Raw genomic sequence first — 27,886 nt, forward strand, 5'->3', positions numbered from 1 at the left:
CTAATAGAAGGAATGTTTTAAGCACCTTTTATGGATTTTATTACTGCTTTATTTTGCTGTCTTGGTTTAAAAAATCATTTTAACCGCTCTGTCATCGAGAAGAAATATATCGCTGGTGAAATCCAGTCAATTTCCTAAAAACCTTTGCCATCGTTAACTAAGGAATTAGAGTTGTTAAATCACGGCGGGCGGTGCCGGGGGACAGCGAGGACACGGACAGGGGCAGAGGGCCAGGGGATGTCCCCGGCCGTGACTGAACCACCCCCAGAGCAGATTTAAAACCTCCCGAGGGTGCCAGCCCCGGAGAGCGAGGTACACACAGTTAAAGGGGCATTTTAATGACCTGTTGTGGCTTTTTATTGAAATGACTCTGGATCTTGGCGCGTTTGAAGTTGGATTCTCTGGATGGCGTTGCCGGGAGTTTGGGGTACTGATGCTGTAACACAAAGAGGTGAATGGAGCTAGCTCCCAGGGATGGCGGTTCCCTCCTTTCCCCGCTCCCTGCGTTTGAGATGATCAGAATTACTGAGCTAATCAGCTGGCAGAGGCAGGCTGGGGATCCCGGCAGCGCGGTGCTTAATCAGAGAATTGAGGAGTAAGTAATGAGTGCTGGTGCTCAGTAAAAAGCAGCTAATGAGGTGGTTGAGCTGTGGAGTGGCAAACATCCACACTGTGAGGGGATCCTTCTCGGAGTGCTGAGCTGGGACTGTCCCTGAGCACTGCCACCTCACCTGGAGTGGGGATGGAAGGAGGAGGGCACCCGGGATCTGCTCCTTAAAATGGGACAAGTGGTTCCTGCAGCATTTGTCGGGCTTTTATTTTATTGAAAAAACCCCAATCCGACCCATACACAACCCCCCAAATCTACACACAGCTGTTCTCAGAGGTTTAAGAATGGTTTCCGGTTTGGAAAATAAGACTAAACCATCTTAAAGTACTTTAAAAATCAAAGTAATGATTATAAATGTTAAAGCAGGCTGTGGCTGTTGCCCCGGTGAGCTGCAGGGGGAGCGGGCAGCAGGGCAATGTCATGGAAGCGGAGGGGGGCTGTGCCGGTCCGTGTCCAGCTCGGGGATCCCGGGGGAAACATGATGGACCTGGAGCGTCCTAACAACTCCACGTGTGCCCTGATTCTCCTCCCTTTGCCCCGACTCTCTTCCCTTTCCTTGGTCCGGGGTTGCGCGCTGGCCCCTGGTGCCGGGTTACTCCTTCTGGTGGCACAGCGGGCACAGGTTTGCAGATGTTTCCAGCGGTGAGAGATCCATGGAAAGATCCATGCAGCTGGGAAAGATTGGTACCTGATACTTGGGATCCTAATCCTAAAGGACTCCTACTGATGTGTTCCTTTAATACTGGTTGGGTTTGCTTTTAGGGAAAAGCCTTTATTTTTCCTACACTTACAGACCATGTCCACTGGCGTTTATTTTCCTAGAGGTACCTTCTCCAATGTGTTGTATCCATCAGGAGAAGCTGGACTTCCTCCAGACCTGTTGATAGTCTGTCACAAATTACCTTTGTGCTCCCAGTTTGAACAGGAAATACATTTATTTCCCTATAAGTACATCTAGCTTTGTCCAAATAACTGTAGTTTCCTGTTAAGATTTCCTCGGCCAGGGTGTGCCATGAACTGGTTTAGAAGGAATGATGCTGCCTGGAATTGAGCAAGGATAGCACAAGCCATGGAAGCAGAACAGAAAGCCACCACCACATGACTTGTGATTTACTTTGGTTAAAGTGTAATTCAGTGATGTGCTGACACTGTATCAGTGCGATGGCCTGAGCCAAGCTGCGCTTTGCTTCTGAACACCTCCAAATAGCCATTTTCCCCTTCAAATATCAGTTCTAGAACGTCATCTCTAAAGCAAATGATTAAATCTGTAATTATAAACGAGTCTATTCCCTTTCTGATATGAACTTTAAATATTTGTGTTGTAGTAATTTATTTCTCTGTTTCCCTATAGGGTGCTTGACCAAAGTTGTGTGTATATAAATATATATATATGTAGAAGTCGTTAGTGACACCATCTGTGAATACTGTTTGAATACTATTGCAGTATTCAAAAAACCCCCCAGTATAAACAAATACTGCATCCTCAAAGAAGATAATTGGGTTTAGCAATGAGTATTTTAACACAGAGTTGAGCAAGGATTTAGAAAAAATCCTGTGAGATTTTTCCCCAGCAAATAAGCTACAACAAGGACATAAATATTACTTGCTGAATTTTTAATGCTGTAGCTATAACTGGATTCATTTAGAGGACTAATCAGCTTGGTGCTGTCCCTATCAAAGCCAGAGGGATGAGACCTGTGAGATTCCAGTTTGAGTTGAGCTTGCCATCCTAATGAAAATAAGGAAGGAAGCTTGCAACAATTACCCTTTTATTTTCCTGTTTTGCTGGTTGATTAGTGAACAGAGCACTGTAATGACTTTATCCACGGCTGACATGTTGAACAAAACACAGATCAAAGATCTCATATGAATCATATTATGTATGCTCTATTAAGTTAAACCACAACCTCAGGGAATGTGCTGCAAGAAACACAGCACTGAAATTGAGACATTTGATGTGTGGATGGTGAGAACTGGCAAGAGCAAGTGTGGTGCAGGACAGCCAGAGGCATCAGCACGTTTGGGTGAGGGGTTCCAGATCCATCACTCCAGTGAGACCTGAAAGACAACTCCCTCTGTAACTCTCCTTTCCTGTGCCCGTGCTGAGCCTGGGCACTGCCCTCTCCAGTACCCAAACACAGCCCTGTTCTGTGGGTTCAGCCTCCTTGGCAATCAGACTGCATGGTGACACTTGTTTTACAGCCCTCTCTGCAATGCCATTTACCAGCTGATCCTCAGGTGGAGCAAACTCAGCAGATCCAGAAGGGCTGGATCTGCAGCCCCCTCTGAATCCAGGCACCTGCTGGGTTTGGGGGTCACCCTTTCCCTGGGATGCCATCACCAGAGGTGATTATTCAGATGGGTATGGAGAGAATGATGAAGAAAATAGCAGAAAATTCTTTTAATGGCCACATTCAGTATTGGCTCATGCTCTGAGTTATCTGATGGGAAAGCAAGGAAAATTTAGATTATTGTCTCTCAAACCCTTATATTTTTATGGAGTTTTCCTGACTGGGCCCTAGCAGAGGGCATTCAGAACATGGTTCTGTGCATATGCATTGCTTTGGAGCAGGTAGGATGTGAGACACAGCTGTGAGCCATGCAGGCAAAGCTTCCAGCTCGGCTGCTGGTAATTACGATTCCTTTGGTAAATGGAGAATTAAATGCCAAAGAACCATAAGTCCTTAAACCAAATGGCAATATTATGGCATTGGGCAAATAATTTAATTTTTCCTTTCTACAGAAGAAATGGTTCAGAAACCCTAAGGGATGCTTTTGTACAAGCAAAGAGATACATGGTGAGTTACAGGAGACTTGATTTTATTCTTTACAGTGGGAAAATATCTAACATGAAATGCAGACACTAGAAGGAAAAAACAGCAGCTGAGAAGCAGAAAAATAATCTGCCAAATCAAACAGACTTAGAAAAACACTTCACTTATCATCATCTCTCTTCTGTGTTAGCAACAAAAGAAATGTTTTCTCCTAGAAGCCTCTGGAAAACATCAGTGATCTAACAGGGCTCCAGGCCACAGAATGCCTGTCACAACAGAAGACACACCAGTCACTGCTCAGCAAACTTGGCACACCAGCCTTTACAAATGTTTGGTTATTAGCTTATCACCTGGCCAGCCCAAGGAGAGAAATCCTAATCACAGATAATGCAGCCAGCATCTCTGCCATCTCACTGTGCTCTTCCAGGGCAGGAAGATGCTGCATAATGTTCTGCTGCAGCACACAGTGAGCCCCAGCTCTCCATGGAGGAAACACATTTACACAGATCACCCAGCAGACAGGCACTACAGGATTTGTGCTGCAACCTGCAGCTTGTCAGGGAGATGATGTTTGCCAGGGACACAGCCAATGTCTGGAGGAACATAGCACATTGCCAGCTCTGGCAGAGGCAAAGGCAGAGGAGCTGGAGGCTGATGGAGCAGGACTGGCAGAGCACCTGGGCTGGGCAGGAGGAGCAGATTGCAGGAGCTGTGGGCATGGGAGGCCAGGTGCTTCACCCCTGTGCTTCCAAGAGCAAACCTGCCCCAGAGAAATGCCCATCTTCTATCCCCTAACCCCTCAGCAGTCACAGTAAAACAGGTTTTCCTTCAGTACTTTTCCCACTTCTTTTGGACTAATTGTAACATCTCAGCCTGGTCACTGTGCAAGGAAGAAAAACTCTTCCAGACAGATCAAAGCCCTCCTAATCTCTGAAGGAAAAGAAGCAAATCCCCACCCCTACAGCCCTCCCTCAGTCACAGACCTCATCCCCTTATCAGTATCTTGGAGCTGCTGGTCCTAAACTAACCAGTGCCAGTGGCATCTCTTAATTGAATCCCATTTAATCCCTGGCTGCCCAGTTTGAATGGTTGTATCTGTTTCAAGCATTAAACATCATGAGGCTTCAGCCGCTGAAAGAGTCTTCCTTTGATTTTTTAGATTATGTTTCATTTGAGACAGTTTTAAAGCTTTTATCAACTGAGCAGGCTGTTCCTTCCTAAATGAAAGCTGATTTTACATGACGGCAGGTGTAGGAGTTTTTTAAGAGACAGGACAATCACTGTCAATGAGGGCTGTCAATGCTTGTTCCTTCCCTTTTTTTCCTCATTTTGCCCAAATGCCTGCAGTTCCTGTGAGAAGAAAGGTTTCCATATGGGAATGGTTAATCCACGTGTGTTAAGTCCACCTGGAGTTTCTCTGTCACTCTCTGTGGGGAATGGAAGTGGAAGTGACCCATACTCTTCAGAAGGTAAACAATAATTTTCCTGAAGTGCAACCAGAGAACCACCATGATGACTGAGTATTGCAGGGACTGTGGAACCCCTTCAGAGAAAGGCTGGGCCCCCCTCCAAGCACATACATGAATCAACAGAAAACATGCTTCAAATCCTCCTTACTCTTGGGCAGTGACACAAAATTCATTTTCTCCCCTGCATTCATCCTCTAACTCTTCCTCACCTGCACTGTTCCAGTTCCTGCTCAGTGCTGCTGGGGAGGTGACAGCCAGGCCAGGCTGGAGCAGGTCTCAGTGGGCTCAGCTGGGCACCCTCAGGCATCAGGAGCAGATAAAGCAGCACTGGTATTTGTGTTCTCTCCAGGAGAACACTGGGTGTTTGCCTGGGTGTCACAAATTACCTGGGACAGAGGTGCTTGGATGCACTTAGCAATTGGAGTGTGAGCACTGCTCTGGCTCTTTCTGCAGTGGAGCAAAGCACTGGCTCACATCAAGGGACCCCAGTGCTGTCAGGGGGAGAAACTCCTGCACAGTTCTCCCAGAGCTGGGGGCTGTGCTGGCAATTGTGGCCAAACCAGGAGAATCTTTCCTGAGAAACCCAATCAGGAGGAACCACTGAGCTCCCAGAAAATGAGAGGGGAAGCACAAAATGGAGGATGAGGTGAGAACCAAGGGTACAGAGGATCCAAGGTGGATTTTTGCATTTCGTGCAGATGCTACACAAAGGCAATCTGCCACATCCTGCCCTGTGTGACAGAGCACTGCAGATGGCCCAGTGGGAAAGGTGGTAAAGGCAGAGCTTTAGTGGTAATCATAGAGAATTTGCAAAAGGCTATGGCTGGCTGTTTTCAGCCTCATCCTGACCCTGTGATTATGGATGCACTGATCATTACTTGCTTATTAAAGCTTAAAAACAGAGGGCAGAAATTTACTCTTCACACTCAGCACTGTTCCTATGAGCTTTGAGATTATAGAGCAGATTTGGTGACTACTGAAGTGAGACTTTCCAGGGACATCACAGGCTTTGGAATGTGTCCTGTGGGACTAAAATGGAGCAAAGCCAACACTCCCTCTTTGTTTAGGTACTAAACTGAAGTTCATTCACTTTGTTCCCTCATGCAGGGAGACCTTTACAGCCATATACTCAAGTACAGGCTGGAGATGACTGTAGGGCTTGGTAACCATCACCATTTCTTCCAAAGACACAGAGCCCTGGGTTAGAACCAAGGCCCAGAAGAGTGGGATTGAAAACTCAGTCAGGTCCTCCTGCTTTCTACAAGCTCAACTGGTGATGACTGCTTTTGGATTCTATTTTAAGATTATTCCATTAGGGAATTCCAATTTCTGAAAGGAGCTATCTCTCTGAGGATAACTTGTGTGGCAGTCTGAGTGCTAGTTTCTCTTTGTATGAAAATACACTTCCCTAAAAACTTAGCAAAAGGTGTTTATTTAATGTTTTGAATTTCTTAGACTGTGACATTCAAAATTTTGTATCTACATTGTTAATGTTCTGTAAAGCAGCACACAGCAGTTTTAATAACCTTGATTTACTCTGTAATAGTCGAAATAAATTATTTGTATATCCCACAGTGACCAAAACGGAAAATAAGACCTCACCAATAATTTTCCTCTGAAGCAGTTCCAAGTCAGTTCCCTAACGTGACCATAACACTAGAATAAAACATAGAGGCCAAGGATAATGCTATGCTCAACATTTTATTTATATTTTTGTGTAAACATAATTTGCTTTGTAGGCACAATATAACAAAAGCTCTAAAGCAACAAATACAATTAAACAGTGTTTCAGTTCACTTCAATCAGGCTTAAGTTAAAGAAGCTTTCACAGTTCCTTTAAGGCAAATTGAGAAATAATTTGTTTCACTTGAAGAAACTATCCAATTGTCTCAGAGTTGTTTAAACAACACTGTCAGTAGTAAGCACAACCCTTAATTTCTGCTACAGTAAGACTTGGCCAGTGACAAGCCTTGGCCAGTGACAAGCCTTGGCTTCACCATTTTGAACAGCATGGCCTCCACCCCTGCCAGCGTGATACTACTGCTTGTGGTCTCCTGAAAGGTACTTAGGGCTTGTGGGCCAAATTCTGCTAGCACACATCCTGCTTCCAGAATGGATGCATGAAAAACTCCCATTCATTTCAGCAGCAGCCTCCCTCCATGCTATATTGATACCAGTAAAACACGGGGCAGAGTTTAGCTTGCTGATGGTCACACTCAGCTGTGTTGCACTCAGGTACTTCCAGAAGTATTCCTTTGTACTCACTGCAATTACCTGATATTCTGCTGATCAGAAAATGGCCCTAAAATTGGTATGAATTAGCATGGAGAGTATTTTTTGCCTTGCTAACAAAACCAGAAAGAACTAGCCAAAATTATGTGATTGTTGTCCCTGTGGTGTCTGTGGCCATGACCAAGATCACCCATATTTGTCTTGCAGGGTAATTTAGAAGAAGAGCCCACCAGACTGTGGTTTAGAACAGAAGAATGGGTTTGCTATTCTGCTTGCCCTACTAATTTAAGGCCTTGAGAATGCCACTTACTGCCAGCTCGAAGGTCACCAGCAATATTGCTCACTTTGGCGTCAAATCAAAATTCCTAGTTATGTTAAGGTCTGTTGCAGGACAACATCATTACACTAGCTGCAAAACAAAATTGGGCATGTTTCCTACTGCTGTCAGCTGATGAGTCATGAAAACCTAATGGCCCTTCTTAAAAGTCCAACTGGCAAACCCAATAAATGGAAAACTCTCACTGAATACATATTTTCTTCTGTAGATAAAGTCCCTGTTTGGGCCCAAAATGGCACTGGAAGTATAGACAAGCCCAGCTTGAAAATAAACTCAACTATAATGAAATGAAGAGAAAAATGAAGTTCTGGTTGGAACAATAGTTCAGAAGCTTTTTTGGCATTTTTCTCCACGGTTATTTCTTGCTGTTATTTTTGAATTTGTTCAACCCAAGGGGAACTCCTTCAGAATGAACCATCTGCACAATTCTCTGACAGCGACTTCATGAGTACAGTGTAAAGAGATGGACTAATAGTAATGGACAAAATAATAATGAGTTAATACTCAGGCAGCAAAACCAAACAAACAGAAAAAAACTAATGAGAATCTTCTAAAACCACACATAAAAGTCATTCAGAGCCAGAAGTCCTCTCACACTGAGAAAAGCCTGAGAAGCCCCCACTTTTCATTTTTCTGTGTTAATTTTTAACTTCTATCATAACATGCTACTTGTAGATTTAGGTGAACAACTAGTCATGTCTGGGTAAATAATTTATTTTGAAAAAAAGAATATTAATTCAAAGCTGTAGGCATTGTGCAAGGTCTCTGCCAGTCCTTCAGCATTTCTACTGTACGTGATCACAGTAATTTTAAAATAACTGTTTTAACAAGACAGTTGAGGACCTGAGTAGCTGCTGTTTGGACAGGAGAAGGACGTGGAAAAAATATTTATTTTTTCATGTTTAGATATAGTTTCCACTAGTGGGAGGTAGATAAGACTAGCTGGTCTTTGAATACTTGATCCTGTGAATAATTATAAATGTAACTGTACATATGGAGCAGAGCTTTTGATAGAACAAGTCACCTCGATAGAAGTTATCCCTGTACATGATCTATGGTGGGATTAAGGCCTAAACCTCCTTTTTTACAGGGTTAACTTCTGCAGGAGTTCAGCTCCAGCCTGACAGTTGACCACACATTAGCGATTTCAGAGCAATAAACTCCGTCACCAAATTTCTTTCCACATCCTGATAAGTGAATCTTACCAATGCAATTTAAAAATGAAGTTTAAAATTGTTTTGAATTTGACCCGTGAGTCAATGTGTCCTTACCAGAAGATGTTGATCAAAACCTCTCAATTAATGATTTCTTGCACAATTTCAGATTCCATGATTCTGGATGAGGTACTTTTGAAAATGAAAATAGGATTGCTTGTGAAATGATGAAGTATGACTGAGGAAAATAAAGAGTAATCTTTGTTGCAACTTTTATTTGTGGTTCATTAAAGGAAAACTATTTTAACACTGAAAATCCAGAAATATAAAATTATCCCTCCAGTTACTAGAATCTTTCGGACAGCAAGTGGGGATTTTTTTTTTTACTGTTTCCAACTTGCAAAAAAAGCCCAAACTTCCCAAATAACTTTATGCAAGATGTTGGAATTTGCATGAGAAAGATGCCCATCTAAAATTACACAGTAAGTTAATAAGGCTTTCAAACAAGAACAGAAAAACCCATGGGACTCCTACAGGGAAACTGGGTATTACACAGAAATGTCGGAATACTGCACTGGATGAGAATGGCACTTGAGTTCAAAACAACAATGATCAACAGCTCATAGCTCAGCTGACTGCAAACAAATACAACACACACTGTACTACAGCATTTGTTCACTGATGCACAGAAGAGATTTCCCAGTCTTGTTCCCTTCTCCTTCACGACTCCTCCTGCCTGCCCCGCTGTGGCTGCTACTGGATGAAGGGCATGCGCTCCTTGTTGTCATTGTCCCCTTCGTGGTCCTCTTCCTCCTCTCCAGCCTCGCTGGTCTCCGTGCTGTCGTTGGCCATCTGCACCATGAAACACCAAGGACATCAGAGCACCTTCCCCACCCTTTGATTCCTCCTCATTTCAGTTTGATTCACTGGATAAAGCAAGCCCCTTTGCAACCTCAAGGAGGCAGAGCTGCCACTCGAAAATGAACATTCTGTCCGTGCAAAGCCTTTGCTGGCTCTACACCACTTCCAGCTCAACCTGCTAGCTGTTCCCCCATGGCTCACAGCTCTGTTTCCTAACAGAAAGCTGTTTTTAGGACAGCGCACACGAAGACTCTGCTCTGTGCACTTGTAGTAAACTGATAGTAAGGGTCTTGCATAGGAAACACAGCTGTCTAAAAAGTTTACAGAACTTTTTTTGGGACCTCTGGGTTCCAACTCCTCTATCTGCTCTTCCAGGAACAGGCTACTGGATGGCCCCATCTGAGGCACAGTGTGAAAACTCAGGGGGCAATTTCCTTTCTTTTAGATATTAAAAACCCAATGACACTTTATAGAGCAGTGTAGGTGCTGGCAGGATACACCAACAACAGAGTACAGGGCCCAGATCATACAGCAGTGGGAAGAAACTGCATTTTCATATTTTACTGAAGATGCCTGCACAGGCAGTAGGCAATTGCAGGAATCTGTAGTTCAGAACAGCATTTAAGGAGTACACTGTGGGTTTTTTCATGTGGAAATGTTTATTACAAGCTGTGAAAAGGTGCAGGACCCTCCAGCACTTCACCCTGTCAGTGTGACAGGTCTGTGGAGGCACAAGAGTCTGGTTCACTGGATGGGGGTAGTGCTTAACAGCACAGATTAGTGTGACTGGATTATCTTATGCACCCACATTACCTCTCTTAGGACACAAAAAGATTCTTGTATTAGCTTATGACTACTTCAAAACCAAGTAAGCAAGGGACTCATTTACTTTTTAAAAAGAAATGCAATGATGTTCCTTCCCTGTTTGATTATTAGCCTCTACTGGAAATAAAAATCTCAAACACAATCTGATTTTAATGCAGAAAAAAACATTGCTCTGAAGTTACACATATTTTTGAGTTAACACTCTTTCATGAAAGTGTATTGTTCCACATGTGGGGTCCTCAAAACCTTCCTTTTCCTTGCAGAGTTTGTATGAGATTTGGGGGCAGTTTTAGAGAGAGTAAGAGCTTAACTGTAAGTCCAGGTTCTTTTCTTTTCTTTTCTTTTGAAACAGAAGGTTTCTCAGGTCTGAAAGCAAACTCCATACATCAGTATTGATTTAAAGTCAGGTTTGCATTACCTGCTTTACTGCTCTTTCCTACACCATCAGTGAATGCCCAGGAGTGAGTCTGACTTTCATTTACCACTGCTCTCTGAAAGGTTTCTGTACCATCCTAAGTGCTTCAAATCTAGTGGACCAGAGCTCCATCACTACTGTCTTCCTTCAGGATATTTCTAGAAACATTTACATGTTATACTTCATATATTACAAAAACCAGCAAACTAAATTCCTACCGAAAGTATAACTTTAGTATGGGAATCAGGAAGCATTCTTATATTTGCACACTGAAGCAATATTGACTGGGTTTTTCTTGCTCAATCCACTAATTAATACAGGAATATTTTAGTTTGAGAAAAGTCTGTTTTCCATCACAAGGGCAGAAAGACTCGTGGCAGTTTTACCCCACTCCAACACTTGCTGGCACATTTTTGGAGAAGCAGATAGATTCAGTATAGAGAAGTAACTGCTGGCACTTCAGGAAGTACATTTCACTTGGGTTAAATACAGAAATTATGGTTACTGGTGGTATTTGGGTGCTATAGATTTAGAAGAAATCAGTGTCAACAAAGCATTACAAGGGACATGTGTCCAGAAGTCACTGCCAGGCTCTATCATATCTGGCTGTACAACATGTCTCTAGTGCTTTGCACTCACCAGGGGAGTGGGTGCTTTCTCCACATCCAGAATGAGTTTTCCTATATTTCCTCGGTCATGGATTCTCTGCATGGCCTCCTTCACCTGAAAGAAAGATCACTTTTGGTAATTTTTAGTCACATCCTGAGTCCCTCCCTTCCAAACCCAGCAAAATGTTTAAGGTGTGCTATGTGCAAGGTCACTCAAAGAGCTGCTTTTCTTGAGAAAAGACCAAGAGTTTAACATTTTTTAGTGAATTTCTAAGGCCTGGCTTCTGCATTGTGTTTGCCAAAATGGGATGGGAGTCCTGAGGAGAGTCTCTAAATAGCATAACACATCCATAAGGTTAATGCAGAACCAAAGTGATGGATAGCTGAGCTGCAGGGAGATATACAGGCTCAGGGAGGTAATCCTAAAAGGTTGTTCATTGCATTTTGTCTTCACAGAATATTTATCAAGACATCTTACTTTCACTGAAATATTTCTAATTGACTTATGATGTTTTTCAATTTTTTTTATGGGTTACCACAGAAGAAATGCCATGCCCAGGCTACGGCGGGGAGTAATGCAATACTGTGGGTCTTGCTGCCTAAGCAAATATTTATTTCCCTCTTTTACTCGCTATTTTTCCACTGTTTTTTTAAAAAAAAGTTAAATAACTGGTGTCCTACTGATATCACCAAGACCATCTGTTTAACAGCTGTCTGCAATTAGTGCATGTGAGAAAGGCACAAGAACCTCTTCTTACAAGTGCACTGGAGAGAAGCTTATTTTGATGTATGAAGTTTCCCAACTCAGGAGAGCTCATTGCTGATAAATTGAATTTGTGTGTGAGTGTGTTGCACTGAATATTTAATGTGCAGCATACAGACCACTGCTGAGTCACTGGCACAGGGTGCCCAGGGAAGCTGTGGCTGCCCCTGGATCCCTGGCAGTGCCCAAGGCCAGGTTGGACACTGGGACTTGGAGCAGCCTGGGACAGTGGGAGGTGTCCCTGCCCATGGCAGGGGGTTGGAATGAGATGAGCTTTAAGGTCTCTTCCAATCTATGGTTCTATAAATCATTAAAAAATTGGAAGATGTCAAGAGTTTCCTCACTTTCACAGTGGGAAACTTCAGGTACTGAAAATGTGCCCATACAGGCTGTTCCATATCCACATCACACTGCTCTTTGCCAGCATAACAGGGTAGGTTGAGACAAAAATGAGTTTTATGTTAATAGGATTTAGCACCTGTGACACAGTTCTATTGAATATTTTAAGAATAATGGCATATACCTTTGAAAGAAAATGTTGAGTTGGGACCTGATGGGTCCCACAGTACATTTAAAAGCCTGAACTGGAGTCCAGGCTTCCACTATATTCCCTGAATGTCTAATACAGAAGGAGGTATGTGATTTTTAAAGATTATACAGCATTCAACTTCCAATTAAATTTAATGGATGCTGGGCACAGCACAAAATGTCTTTCCCATCTGTCGGCCTTACTTGGGAAACTGACTGCAGTGAACTCAGTATTACTCCCTGAATTTTACATAGGTGTTCCCTCAATTATTAAATACCAGACTTAGGAAAAATTCTATTAGAACAAAAGAAAGATTGCACTGGAAATGCAGTGACTTTCTAATTTAGAGCATTATTGTAAATTCACCTCAGAAAACACAATCTTATGAATCCCACTGGATAGCAGGCTGACCTCTAAGTGCAGTCCACAAAAATCACAATACCTTTTGTGAAGCTACCTTAGAGCATAAACAACACTCAACTACCCTGTCAGACTAGTTCTGCACTCTGGATAATATTCCTTTAAGAATATTCCAATCATGATGCTGGAGAAGCAGCAGCAGTATAATTTTTTATGTCTGTTATTACCCAAATCAAGCTTTTAGGAGGTTACAGCACAGCGTAAGTAACAGAATTGGAGAAATCAGCAAACACACTTGCCTGTCCACTGAAATTTATAACCAGAACATCATGTGGAAAGCAGGGCATGCAACATTTATTTTAATTTGTACCATATCATATTTAGCAAGGCAAATTTGAGAAAATGTGCTTTCCCTGCTTTTTTTGACATACACAATATCAAATTTAAGCCCCTGGAGAAAGGTTCAGGAGTTGTTTCCAAGACACTTGTAAGTAACTTGCAAATGCAAACAGCAGGCAGAGGGAACAATAAAACTTACAACAATAATAGTGGCTATGGAATCCAGATGGAGCTATTAAAATATATAAAAACATTGAAAAGATTTGAAGAGCTGATACAACATCTGTGCCTTTTAGTGTTATTTGCAACTTACCTACCCAGTCAGCCCAATTCTGTCCTGGTGCAATGCCATTCAGCACACGATGTCTGAGTTAGGAGACCATGAGCTATTTTAGAAATGAGTAATTTTATGTTTTTGGCTGCTAACAGTCCACTTGCTCAACCAAGACTGCAACTACTTGTTTCCCAAGGTGGCTATTAAAACCCTTCCCTCTTCTCCTATAGGGGACAGAGAGGATTAAACCCCTTCTTTGCTGTACAAGTATGGCTGTGTTGTTCTGCACAGAATATATGGACACTTTTAGGTTTTTTTGTGCCTTTCACAGAGGGAGGAGCTTCTGTGAGTTGGTGCCTCAGTGTTTGCATATTCCTAATGAAGACAGTGCCTCCCTCTGTGCTTGATTAAAACCAGACTTAATTGGTTGTACAGGGAGGCATGTAGAAAGTCTAGAATTTACTGGAGGTTCCCTGAAGTGGTTGAAGTTTGATTCAAAATAAACATCCCTTCCAGCAGAAAGAATCACAAGGGTTTCCCTCTTCTTACAGCATTCTATCCCTAAATCCCTTTTCACCAATTAGTCCATACTGGTTGCTATTTGCATCTGTCAGCTCAAAGCCAAGTAAGTGGATTTTACTTTTGTTTATGTGTATGAATTAATTGAAATTATTCTTGCGCAGTATCATCAGCAGAGGGCTATTGGATTGGAAACAGTGCAAAGGGGTGTTTACTGATAAGAAGAGTTTCCACTGGAATAAAGGACAAAACTGTTGTCCTGTGTTTGCTTTCAGTATGGCTCAGCCCTGAGGATCTGTGTCTGAACTAATGCCAAACTACAGATTTTAGCCTTGAGAGCCTCCAGATTGACACATTTTCTATCAAAGCCCTGCAAGGGAATCAGAACTATTACACATTAGTGGACCAGCAATGATACACTGAATTGATATAGTTTCTCTTAAGACAACCCATATTTCAATTTCTCTTTAGTTAATGAGTTGCAAAGTTTTTATTTCATTAAAAGCAAAAGTGAATCCTCTACAGTAACTGTCATAAACTATTTTCCATTACTGAACACAGCACCTGTGTATGCACTGGGAACATGGTATGATTTTATTGTAGTTACTCTGTCTTCAGTGAACTGACCGCAATTTTCCTTTAAAGTAATATACAAGCTTGCACAGAAAAATAGGAGTAATTACTATCTCAGTTTCTTCCTTCTACATAGTAAAGTACTAACAATAGCAGATAGTGAAGCACTACTACTGCAAGTAAGAAACCAGCCTTCAGGAATCACAATATATCCACAAATAACTTAGAGAAGTTTAATGAAGTCTCTGTCAGCACTCCTGACTAATTTGCAGTACACTTCTCTTTGAGAAATACAGGTTAAAAAAGCTCCAAATTAGGCATGTTATAACTACTCAGACCAGACAAAAAGGATTTTCATATTGAAATTAAAGATAGTAAGCACTACACAATTTTTACCCAAACAGTATCTGCAATGCCAAAACAATGAAAACCAAGGTGTATTCCAAACTGAACAACTAACATAACATGCTGCCATTGTATTTGGATATTTGCAGCCAGCTTCTGATTACACTGCTTTTCCACAGCTTTTGATGTCAGGGTGTAGAAACAGTCCATTTAAAATCAACTAAAAGCTCTTTTTCCCCTGGAATACAGATTGTACACCTGCCTTAATTCTCCTTTTTTTCTATGTTCTCCTTGGATTTTTCTTGTTTGTTTTTAGCACTATGCCTTCCCCAGGTGGAATCAGGAACTGGGACAGATTTCTTGTCTGGCTTTTCATCTTAAGTCTTTCATTTCAGGTCTCCACCTCTGCTGTCCTGGTTCCTTTTCCTTTGGAAAGTTCTTGAATAGATACACTTTCCTGGGTGCAAGTCTCATCCTCTCTAAATAATACATGCCTGAAACAAACTATTATGCTCCAACTTTGTATTGCTGTAGTCAAGCCTTCACTTACTTACCCATTTTACTACCAAACTAATTTGTTGGCTGCTTGCATTCAAAATCAAGAGCCAACAGTAATCTCTACTGACAGATTCCTAAATTCTTGCTGACATTCAGTTGGATCTGGAACTTCATTTTGCTATTAGAACATAGCAAGAGCAGTCTACAGATTTATAAATACAGGGACATTTAAATGGAAAATGTATTACTAATTATTTGCTGCACCATTTCTCAGTGTGAAAGAGAAATGCAGCCTACCTAAGAAATGGATGCTATTTTCAAGCCTTCGGGTATTATTTTAAACATAATGATCCATTTCTGTATTTGGCTCTTACAAGGAACCAGTCTCAGGAGTAAAATAAGAGACTGCGAAGCTGGATCATGAAACCACTCACTCTGCCAGAGTAACACATTGGGGGCTTCAGGCCCACGTCAGTAGTATGGAGTTTAGGAGGGAGAAAGAATGAAGGCAACATGCCATGGAAAAGCTTCCTAGTGGAAATGTCACAACACAATGTTTTCATCATCCTACACGAAGCTGTTTCGCTCAGCAATGTGATTAATTTTATTGATTTGTTTTTTTAGTGAAGTTCTACATTTACTTTAGGAAAAAAGAAAGGCATTGAAAGACACTGGTGCAAGAGAAGAGTGGGTATTCTTCAGCTGCATGAGGTTGGAAGCAGTCTGTTGCACAAACTCCCATCTACAGATTACAGTTCCATTTTTGCAGACAACTTCTTTACCCCCTCGCTGTCAGATAAGGCAGGTTTTTTGGATGGTGGCAGAGGACTTTGTCCTTTCTTTCCTTGGGGCCCTCTGATGACAGTTTTTTTCCCTGAGGTATTTGAAAGGGCTTCTACTTAACAATAAAGAAATCCTTCACTCCCCTTTTTGATAAATCAGGCCATGGTATGAAAGGCTAAAGAATCTTATGCCAAGGTTACAAATTTAATCCAAACCAGGAGCGATATTAATTCAATTATCTCAGTGTAATCTGTAAAATTCCCCAATCATTCTAACACTGTATCATCATGAGCTGTCAAGAAGGTTATCAGCACCCAAATGAAAGAAACATCCCTCAGTACCAGATGCGCACAGTGAAGCAGAGCATCAGTTTAGGTTATGATCTACAACTGCAATTTTCCCTCTCATTAGTTCCACACCTATAGGTTCAAGATTACTGTTTATTTTTATACATCATCTCAAAGAATCACCTTTCATCCTCTGCTTACACACTGAAAATGTGTGAAAATGACATGCCTTCCAGCATGTCATGACTTTCCCCTCTAGCCATGAAATAATCCCCTCATAAATTTTAAGCTGTGCTGCATACATCACCTCAAAGCCCTACTTTTCCAGCTACACCTCCCCTCTTTAAACCTTCAGCTGATTCTTCAGAACAAAAGCAAAGACAAAAGGATCAACATTTACTCCCTGCATCTGGCCACCAACCCAAGTCCTTTCTGTCCACACCCCCTCCTGTGAGCACTTCTGCCCAGTACTATTTTTAAACATCCACGTGATTTTTTGGTGGGGTTTTTTCACATAAGAGAGTGTCCAACACAGACATCACCAAAGCTGGTGCTCCAGTGATTCTTCACAGCAGCTCCCCAAATATCAATGTCACTGCATGCCTCAAACCCAGTTACACGCTTCTCCTGCACTTACTGGCTCTTGGGCAGTTTCTGAGGCCTGGACTGTCTCCTTGAGGGCTGTTTGTCATGTCTACAGAACTCCCACCTGATCCTACAGCAGCCTGCTCATGACAGCTGTGGCACCAGAAATAGGAACAGCACCTTTTAACCATCTGCCATCATCCAGCCCATTCGTAATTAAGTAAAAGAGGTGGAACAAAGCATTTTGCCACAGCAAAATGACTTTATCTTGAGGCTGGCTGACTTCTGTTCTCCAAAGAATATGGAGAGAAAGGATGGAGCACCCTTTAGCCTGCCTAACCATCCAAAATAGGATCATATCTCTTATCAAAGGGTTTGTTCGGTCGTTGGTTTGGTATTGTGCAAAAGAGACCCAAAATCCACTACACAGTTTCATTGTGAGGTTCTTCAGAGGTCAGAATGGAAAGCACAGCATGAGGAGAGGAGGAGAATTTTGAATATCCTGTATATACAGAGAGATTTCAGTCCCTGCTCTACTGGTGTAATTTCCCTGACATCACTTGGTCACACATGAATGAGTGAGAGCAGGTACTGGGAGGAGAAAAAAGCCTCAGTTGATAAAGGAATACCAGGAGTGTTCCATAGCCTTCAATCACTCAAACATATGTTCTGTAAATGAATATTATCATTCAAGCATGGGTTTTACATAGATCAGCACTCTTTGACCACTCCTCCCAATCTGAGCATGAACTTTCCATCAGGATAAGTTCAGTTCAGTGTTTTCCTTATGACAGCCCAGAGCGTCCCCCTGTTACCCCCCCGTCCTGGTCCCCTCTGTGCAGCTAAAACAAAAAGGACAAATTTAGCTCGTGTTTGACTGCAGGCTCTGTCTGGCAGGGCAGAGCTGTCTGCACAAGCATTGCTCACCAACAATTAAATCCACTCTGAGACGCCTGCAACTGCATCATGCCTGCAAAATCACATGGACAGCGTCTCCATGGTGACAGTGCCATGCGCTGTGCAAACAGCAGCTGGCTAGTCAAGGTTACTTTGGCAACCTAAGTGTCACAGGTAATGATCCAAATCTCCCTCACATTTATGAAAAAATAATCTGAATTAAAAACGTGCCCATTTTTCATTCTAGGGCTGACTCTGTTCTGTTGCTGCTTATAACTGGCACTATTTCAATGAGCCCATAGCTACCTCCATTAGAATTACAAACAATAATATCAAGAATAATTATTTAAGCATTATTTCTAGACAGTAATGAAGAAAAAAGATGCATACTGCAGTAGATTCTAGCTGAGATCCCACATAAGCAAAGCTTTAATACCATAGCTTTCATTAGTGCTATAGAGCAAAATAATTTTTATCAGGCTCACTGCTGTGTTCTATTATAAAGCTATGCTGTCTTTAATATGGATTGTGAGCTGCATTCTAATTGCAGATGCACTTCTCAGACCAGGAGAAGAGTTTTCTTTCATGTTTTTGGTATATACAGCTTTTATAACTAACACTGCGCTCGCTACAAAGAAAAACCACCTCATCTGTCTTCTGGATTACATCTGTCTACATCTGGTCTGTGGAAGGGAAGAAACTCAAGGAAGCAAGGACAGCAGTTCCTGAACTTGCTGGCAGCTTGGAGGGAATACTGGTGTTCTGCTCCCTGCAGACCCTGCAGCACAGAGCGGAGGTCAATGTCCCCCTGCAGCCACACAGCCTGTTGGGGTGGCTTGTCATGAAGGGACAGGAGGTGGCTCCCTGCACAGCCAGGACACACACGTGGCCAGCAGCCACTGGCTCCTTTGCTAACGACTGCCCCTCTGCTCCCAAAAGAGACATCTGTCAAAATTAACTCCTGTTGTTTTGCTGGCGCATTTTCTCCTTGATAATCTTGAAATGTCTCTCTTGTGTTTATACAATATGATGTTGTGAGGTAATAGTTCAGTGGGAAACATGCTGGGTTTTTTCACAGCTTTTTTTGTTTTTATTTTTTAAAGTCAATTTGCAATACTTCCTTTTCTCAGGCTGCCTTCTGTACAAGCTTTTGTGGAAAAACTGTTTTCCTATGTGATTAGTGACAATTATCCTACCAAACACAGTTATTTGGACAAAACCATCCTTTGCTGTAAGGGATTGTTTCCCTTGAGAGCAATGGAATAACACGTACTCAGCACAGCACACTTCCCTGGGAATGATCTGCATTCATGATAGGAATATTTCCCTTGCACTGTGTAGCAGAATAGCCAGCAGAAAAATGCTTCTAGTGTTAAATTGCCTTTTCTGCTGTGACAAAATCCTTCAATTACCTGGTTGTGTGGGAGCTGGATATATGAGAGGCTGGCAAATCCACATCTGCAACCAGCCTGGATTCTCCTCACCTCCACCATTAATTCTGAAGAGACCTCCCAGACTCTCTGTTCTCCTGGAGGCTGAGGGTATGCAGCAGCTTGCATGACAGATGGAAAAGCAGCATAATATTTACAGGATTTTGAATAGGCTCTATTCCTGCCTATGGTGAATTCAGCCAGCTCTTAAGATGCAGAAATTGAGCACTGAGCATATGTAAGGAGACACATCAAACACCGGGTATGTGGGGCCCAATTTTCATAAACACCTACATGGGCATGGAGAAAACATGCATACAATCAAAATGGAAGAATTGAGTATCACTAGCAGTGATTTTGAGCTGATCAGAGTATTTTCCCTACAGGAAAAACTTGGATCATGAATCTGTTTCCATGTCATGTCATATCATGTCGTGTCCTGTCCTGCTAGAAGCCATCTGAAAGCAAAAATGATTTATCCAACACCACTGTTTATGCCCTGCCACACTGAACTTTTGCACCACTGGTTTTGCCTGCACACGTGCAAACAGAAAATCCATTTAATATCCCTTTCATCCCTCCACTGCTCTCTGCAGTTGCAAACAGCAGAGATGGCCTCTGTTCCCTTCTGCTGCCTGTCAGCAAGGAGAGACCTTTTCTCTGGAGTACCTTTTAGCCTCTCTGAATGTTGCCATGGCAGCAAGACTAAAACCAGACCCAAGATGAGAAAAATGTCAAAGGAATAAAAACTGATGCTACAGGCAAACTGAGAGTCCTCCCCTGGCTGCTGAAGCTACCTATTAAGTGATACATCTTCTGGATGGAGAGCTACAACTGCAGAACTGGGCTGCCTTCTCTCCTTCCTTTTTCCTACAAGCTCCTGCTGACGTCAATGAGTGTTTGTTTTGTCTCAGTAAAATTCAAAGGAAAAGAGATTTAAAGCCTTGCAATCACAGAATAACTGAGCCAAATCTTACCAGCTTTTACTTACAGAGTGAACAGGGATAAAGCAGAAAAAAAAGGCAGAATCAACAACAAATTAAATATTTAGAAGTACAAAAGACCAGTGCCTAGATTATCAGTTTGGTGGGAGCTTTTCTACATGATAAAAGAGGACAAGAGCCTGAAATGTGATCCATAAGCACAGGGAATTCCAGCAGGTTAGGACAGCTCAGGGGCATTCAGCACTGACAGCTAAAAACAAACTTTTTGCTTGCAGCAAAGTGTTATAGAATGGACATTTCTGTGAGACTGTGCATTATCTCAGAACCTGCACAGAGCCAGAACGGACACTCATTTTGACTTAAACTGGCACACCTTTTCTCACTATCACTTGTTATTAAGATAAGCTTGAAGAAAGTAATTTTTTTCCTGCATTACTATAGGAAATTCCTTATTTCTTTCAGAGTCAAGAGTTGTTTCTGTGGGGCATAAATTTGGTGATAAAATCCCTGGGACAGATTTGAGCAGAGAAGACACATCCTGAGAATGAGGATGAAGCTTTAGTGTTCTCCACTGATATTTCTTTTAGAGCAGCAACAAAGAACTCCTGTGAGCCACTGGCTCCCCAGGACTGGCTGAACCTTTGGAATTGATGGTAGAAATGACAAAAGCACGGTCCCAATGCTACGGAGATGCTTTTGAGCACATCCAAGCCACAAGCAGAGGAGCTCAGAACTGGTCCCCTTCATGGTACCTTTCTGAGCATTAATGCATCTTGCAGTAAATTGCAGCCAGGTGTTCCAGGGATGCCCCAGATACCCCTGAAACCTGGGGTATTCAGAGATGCTGGACTGCAGCAGCAGCTCTTATGGGAGAAAAATTTCTTTAGCTGAAAATGAATTTTGGCAGCCACAGGGAAAAGAGACCCCCTGTACTCTGTTAGGGTGCAGCAGTCTGCTGCCTAAATTGAATTAATATATGATGCTCAGTTTGCTGTATTCCTCTACTCCATCACAATTTGCTATAACAAATTATGGCAGGAAATAAACTTTATTACATTCATCACTATGCAGTTAAAAAAAAAAAAAAGACATCTTATGCTGTTATTGAACTATCAAGCTCCATGCCATCAGTTTTTAAACTCTTCCCTAGCCATGTTGCCCTGTGATCTCTTTGGAAATCACCTGGAGAAAAACTGCACCAACCCACAAGATGATCTTATTTGTTCTCTTGCCCTCAGGTCCAGTAGTTATGAGTGTCATTAACCTCTCCTGCTCATCCAGCCTCAGAACATGCAGACCTCAACCCAAGCATTCTGCTTTTTGTGGTGCAGCATTGCTGGCTCTTGCATTACAATGCCTGGACTGTGGAAGGGCAATGCTGCCGATCTCCTCTGACCAGCCTTGCAGCAGCAATCCTATCTGGATCACCCTTACTTCCCTGTGGGAATCCAGTGGACCCCTGTCCAGCCTTTCTGGAGCTCCACAGGAATATTGCTGTGTGCCAGCAGGGGTCAGGGGGCCCTTCCAACCACACCCCTGCTTTAGGGTGCAGGCTATTACAACTTGCAGTGTTCAGGGTCAAATAATGTAAGAAATGCCAGAGAACTCAGAGCGCCTATTCCACGTGCTGCTTCTTTTATTGTCTCTCTCAAACCAGCAGCCCTTGTCCTCTCAGAAGCTGCACAGTGGCATGGATGAAACCCTGAGGTTCTGAACTCTGTGATGCAGATCTACACATGTCCTTTGGGCTGGTGTCTGTAGGCATAAGGTAACTTGTACTATCAATTCCTTGCTACCGTGGTGTAAAAAAAAAAAAAAAAAGTATTTCTTTTTAGTTTTATGTTTAGACCAAAAGCCCTTCCAAGCCCCTTTTGGATACAACAAAACCAGAACTCCACAGTTGATCACCTCCTTGCTGCTTCCCAAGTTTTCTTTGGCATCTCTCTACTCAAATTTCTGTCTATTCACAACAAATGAGTTTATTTTATATAGAGGAGATATTTTGTTGTGTGTACCTTACTAGAGGGATTTGCTTTCTTTTAGGAAGATGTAAAACTACAGAAAACCTTCCACATGGAATGTCCTTTTATATCTCCTGTTATTTTACCAGCACTCCATGGCTGATGGTTTGTATTAGTTGCACCTTATTTGTCTGTCAGGCTTGTTCCGGTTCTCTGATTCACTAGAACCACCATCCAATAACTGAATCTTCACAAAAACCCCTCATTTCTACAGTCTTAGCCTTTTTCCATCTCTTACCAGCACCAACAATTTTTTTTTTTTTTGCATTTCTCACCAACACTTTTGAAGCCACACTTCAAGCACCACAACCAGCATGAGAGTAGTTTCCCCTTTCCCCCCCTTCAACTTCCCTTACTTTCTTCTATGTGACCCAGGGAAACATGTCCTTGTCCTGCACCTTTCCCAAATGGCAGGTGAATTTCTTTGGAAGTCAGGCACAAAATCTGTGACCAACATGGCTTCTGCCCCTGTAACCCTGCATCTTACTTTCTAAATGATTCAAATGAATCAAGTATTTTTCTCCCAAAGACCTTCTACTACATATTCCTCAGACTCATCCTTAAGCTCAATTTTGAGCTACTTATTTCACAATATGGGATATTAAAATCATTAATAAAAGAATGAGAAAATCCTATATGACTTATCTATTTATTCCAAAGAACTCTAAGTCTTCCTTTATTACTACTAAGGAACAGAAAATGTGCTTTATTCCAGAATCACCATTTCAAAACCATAGGAACTGAACTTTTTGATTACAAAATACAGTAAACATTCAGTCTTCCAGATGGTAATCAGTAAAAAGTCTTGACACTCTAATTTCGAAAGTCTGATAAGCTTCATGTAAAAATCCACCTACGGGGATCAGATTAGTAGAACACATTAATGTTGTGACATTGAAAAATATCTCCATGTTATTTTGTAATAATGGATTATCTTCAGTAAAATCCATCCCCAATCAGTAAACTAATTATGCAATTTCTTGAAACTCATCAAGGTAAATACCAAAGGTAATGATGATTTGTATCTAATGACACAAGTAAGAAAATACTTCTCTTTTGATTTCCTTGTGTAATTTTTTTTGTTTGTTTCAAAAAGTAGTGCCATGAGGATTACAAACCTAATTCCTTCTAAGTTATAACAGTATTTTTCGAGCATTCAAAAAGCTCTCCAAGTCAGACCTTACCATTGGGCACCACTCTGTAGTTTCATTAAAACTAAACAAAAACAAGCCCTTCTGTTATATTAAACTGTAATGCAGTTGTTATGATAGAGGGTATGATTCAAGCTTATCCTCAGTTTGAGCTGCATCACTTTACAGCAAGATTGAAATAATTCATCCAGGCAAGATGAAAGGTATTTGAATTTATCTTGTTTGCTGGTTGACAGTTTTACAATATATACTGCAGTCCTATTTGCTTTATTACTTAATATTTCTCCTGACACTGTTAAAAAATGTCTCATTCTAATCCTATATTAAAGACTTTAACTTCCATTGTACCAGTATGATTGCTGTAAAATTGATTTAGTTTACAACAAGTTTACTGCTGGTGTGTGAGCACTGATTGAGCACAGCACTCCATCCTATTGACCCAGCTCAGACTGCAATAATTGGTAGCACGGAGCTGAGGCACAAGTGTCAGTGTGACAGAACATCCCTGCTGCAGCCCAGGCAGCTTCTAATCTAATTCCATTAAATTTGTGTGTGCAGATGGACCCCCAATCCCCAAAGGCTTGTGCATGAGCCACAGCAATGCAGAGAAAGGGGCAAGAACCTCAGTAACACACATTGTGCGAGCTGGAGGCTTAGGCAGGTTGAACTGCAGGAACTCTAAGAATTAAGCTGGGTGTTTCCTTTAGATGAAGGGCAAGATCCAGTATTGTGTTACTTCTGCTGAAGAACTCAAGGGTTATGCCCTTCTTGCTCGGGAAAGTTTAGGATCGTGAAGATATTTTACCCAGGATACAATCACAGCATACAATAGAAAAAGCCCTCAGGTTCTTCTCAAGGTTGTGGATATTTGGTGGTGGTCAGGAATTCACCTTTACACAACCTTTATTCAACTAAACTGAATTAATTTCAACAAAGATTTGGAGCTGCCCCTGATGCTTTTTTTCTTGAAAATGTTAGGCTTAATTTCTTATAGGTATGGCCTAACATTTCCAGAGGTGTGCACTGTAACACCACCTTCAAAGCCCGAGCTTTGATACTCAAACTATCATTTTCTGTACAATCAAAGCTCTGGAAAATCAGTGCTCATTTGTAACCCTTACATTACACTGCTTCCTTTTAGCATTATTTTCTCAAAGACAGTGCTCATAACACAGAGTTTTTCCCTACAAAATACCTTTGTGTTCTATCTTTCCCAACTGGTTAATATATATCTAGGAATCTTTTAGTACGGACAATGTATCTGCTTCAATGCTTCAGTGTAAATTTAAATCATTATCTGTAATGAGCAACAATATTATTACTCAACTGCAATACCACATAGAACTCTCAATTATCACATTAAATTTAGATTATATTATGCTAAGAGATATCTTTATGCCCAAGAGTAATTTTGCTTTTAAAATTCATCTGTGTTTAAAATGATTGAAAAGATTATATGAGCCATTTTCATTAGGTGAGAACAATTATCTTGATTAACAATTGTTATGCACTAAAATGAAGTGCTATTTTGATAGTTTTGATTTTTGATGCCTTTCTTTTGGATCTTAGCAAAGTTGTGTGTGAAACAGAACACAAAACCTATGTTTTCTTTGCAATAAAGGCAATTTAGCAACCTAACCAGACCACTACTACCAAAGGAAAAAAAAATTAAAACCACCCTGGAGAATAATTTTGTGCTAGTGTTCAAGAGATTTCCAAAATTTCTACCAGTCTGCCAAAACTAGTCATCAACATGATCAGCTGGTGAGAGACAAAATTGGCTTTGCTGATGGAACTAATGATTTACTCTTTTTTGGCCATTGTTACACAGATACACCCATAAGCAGATCCCAGGAGACCAGCTAGAATGCTCACCTTAGAAAGGCATTTCTAAAACCAAAAAGGCCCATTTAATTTAATTTACTGTACCAGAGTTCACCATCTATTAATATCTTAACATCCTTCTACTGCAGCTAAAAGCTTATGTCAATGTTCTCTCTTTATAGGCCAAGCACCCAAAATTCTCCAAAGCAGAAAAATGTGAGCTGGAACTTACAGCACAAATGCTCAAGGCACAGCATCTACTGATGTTTTTCACAACAGTAAAGCAGCAGTGTATGAAAGCAGCCCTTTTCCTTCTGCTCTGTTAACCTTTCTGCTCCCTGTCACTCAACAGAAATGGCCTCAGATGATGCTGCCAATGCAAAAGCATTTAGACAAAATGGACCCATCGAATTTATATATATATATATATATAGTGAGAGAGAGAGAGAGAGAAATTTTCATTATTCTTATCTCCCACTCACCTTTTGACTCTTTTCAGTGACTTCTTAAGTGGATTTCTGGGCATTCATTGATTAATGAAGAAATAGACTCATAGATTACAGCCAGAAAAACAAACAAAATAATTAGTCTGATCTTTTTTTTTCAAATCAAGAGGCCAAAACCTCATCCAAAAGCATCGGTCTGAAAATGGAAATATTTCAAATCAAGAGGAATCAAAATTTTTTGTATTCTCTGTTGTGCCAGACATAGAAGGATGACACCTCTCAACTCTCTCAACATCACCAAGTAGACTTCATTATTTCTATCTCTCTCTTTTTTTTAAATCCTTAGCCTCTGTGAAAATAGGTCTTTCTTTAATTTGAACACAGACTGAAAGAAGTTTCTCAGAGAATGTAAACCATCAGGAGGAATTGTTAACACAAACCTCAGATCTCTGGTTCGTGCTCTCCCAAGGGAAAAGCTGAATTTCTCACTTTAGCGCTCCCTGCCAGCCTAACTTGACCGACCAAGAGCTTTCTTCCAATAACACCCAACTAATTAACAAAGAAGCGTGAGTGGAATTTTTTGACAGAGGGAAATTCAAGGTTCCTTTCAAAGGCCCTGTGGCTGAAACTACACACACTAACAGAGCCCAGCACAAGAGTGAAATAGCATCTAAATGTGGCTTTGAAAACTGTGTTCTAATATTTCCCCTCTAATACCTGCTATTTTTTAGTGAGTCTCACTCACAGCATCCAGTAATTATTTCTGAGTGACAGAAAACACTCATTTGTTCCAATCCTTAAGAATTCCTTGCCAATTAGTGGTACTATCAACTCTGTGGAACAGGAGACACAGTCAACTTTCCCTTAGAATTAATTTAAAACTATTTCTGCTGGTGGATGCAATAATGTGTTGGCATATATTTCATCCACATGCAAGACTGGAAGAAGATAGGCAGGTATATCCTTGCATTACCAGGTAGACATAAAAAGGAATGGATTGGAGCATGCCTGGATCAAGGGTACAAAAGCAATTAGCTTTTGTTCTCTGATACTTCAGGAAGAGTGTAGAAATTGTTTTTGAATAGGGAAATGATCCTATGACACCCTGTTTTCCTGTCTCTTGGGAAGGGCTTACACTTCATGACACAGACAGCAAAAATGAAGTGTAAAACAACTGTGTTAGAGCCAAATATACAAAATAAAGACAGAAGAAATGCATACACTCTCTCTTCTGGGGCTATGCACACACGTTGGTGTCTTGATGTCCACAGTGAAGCTTTCCCTAACCAGGTCTCTGTTTATTTCCTTGCAGGGGAGCAGCATCACCAGATCAGCTCAATACATAAGGAATGTGTGCCAATTTATTACTTAGAAGCCAGCTCTAATATATTTCAGAAGGCAGACTACTCCTGTAAAATACTGCTTCTTCACAGTAATTAATCAGCAGCTTGCTCAATATAACAGCTTTTCCTTATTTTTCTAATAAATGGCAATGCAGCTCTCCCCATATAGCCTCCTGTTGCTAATTTAATTAACTGGAAGCATGTGACTAGTTTATCTTTAATAACACTTTCTCTTCAGAGGAATCCATCAATGCTTCCTATATTATTTTCCTGCCTATTTCCCCCTGCCCTTGCACTGTCCATCAGGAATAAAATCCACTTTTTATTTCCCTTTCCCTGCAGCTCCAGAAGCTGTTATGGCTGTGGCACTCAAGGGCAAACACAAGCGCCAGTCTGGCCTGCCCCAGAAACACGACCATGCTCAACCTCCAGTGTCTCATGCCTTCTACCAAGCTTTTCCTGCCTGTGTATCTCCACAACTAATTAATTCTTAGCAGAGTACTTACTAAGTAGATCAGGGAAGAGTTGCAGCTGCAGGCTGTATTTATGTTAATGAAGAGGTTTAGTCTCAGGCTGGTCAGCTTCTAACCTTTGGAACAGCAACATCTGAACACAGAATCAATGTTCATCCCAAATACTGCCAAAATACACTTCTGTGTTTGCCACTTCATTCCAAACCAAGAAAATACC

General features: G+C 41.4%; 1 protein-coding gene across 3 annotated transcripts in view; it reads right to left on the reverse strand.

Annotated features, from left to right (window-relative positions):
* Positions 1 to 6,535: 6,535 nt before the first annotated feature.
* The window catches only part of VAT1L (vesicle amine transport 1 like), a 56,546-nt gene continuing 35,195 nt past the window's right edge, over positions 6,536 to 27,886 (reverse strand). For all 3 annotated transcript variants that reach the window (XM_066194847.1, XM_066194846.1, XM_066194845.1), the window contains exons 8-9: positions 11,317 to 11,400; positions 6,536 to 9,428 (exon numbers count right to left, since the gene is read on the reverse strand). In XM_066194847.1, the coding sequence (XP_066050944.1) occupies positions 9,330 to 9,428; positions 11,317 to 11,400 (183 nt within the window). In that variant the 3' untranslated portion in view covers positions 6,536 to 9,329. The remainder of the gene's footprint in view (positions 9,429 to 11,316; positions 11,401 to 27,886) is intronic.

This window comes from Chamaea fasciata, unplaced genomic scaffold (genome assembly GCF_029207755.1).
Source record: "Chamaea fasciata isolate MVZ Bird 193981 ecotype frontalis unplaced genomic scaffold, bChaFas1.0.hap1 SCAF_12, whole genome shotgun sequence".
In the NCBI taxonomy this organism is placed as follows: domain Eukaryota; kingdom Metazoa; phylum Chordata; class Aves; order Passeriformes; family Sylviidae; genus Chamaea; species Chamaea fasciata.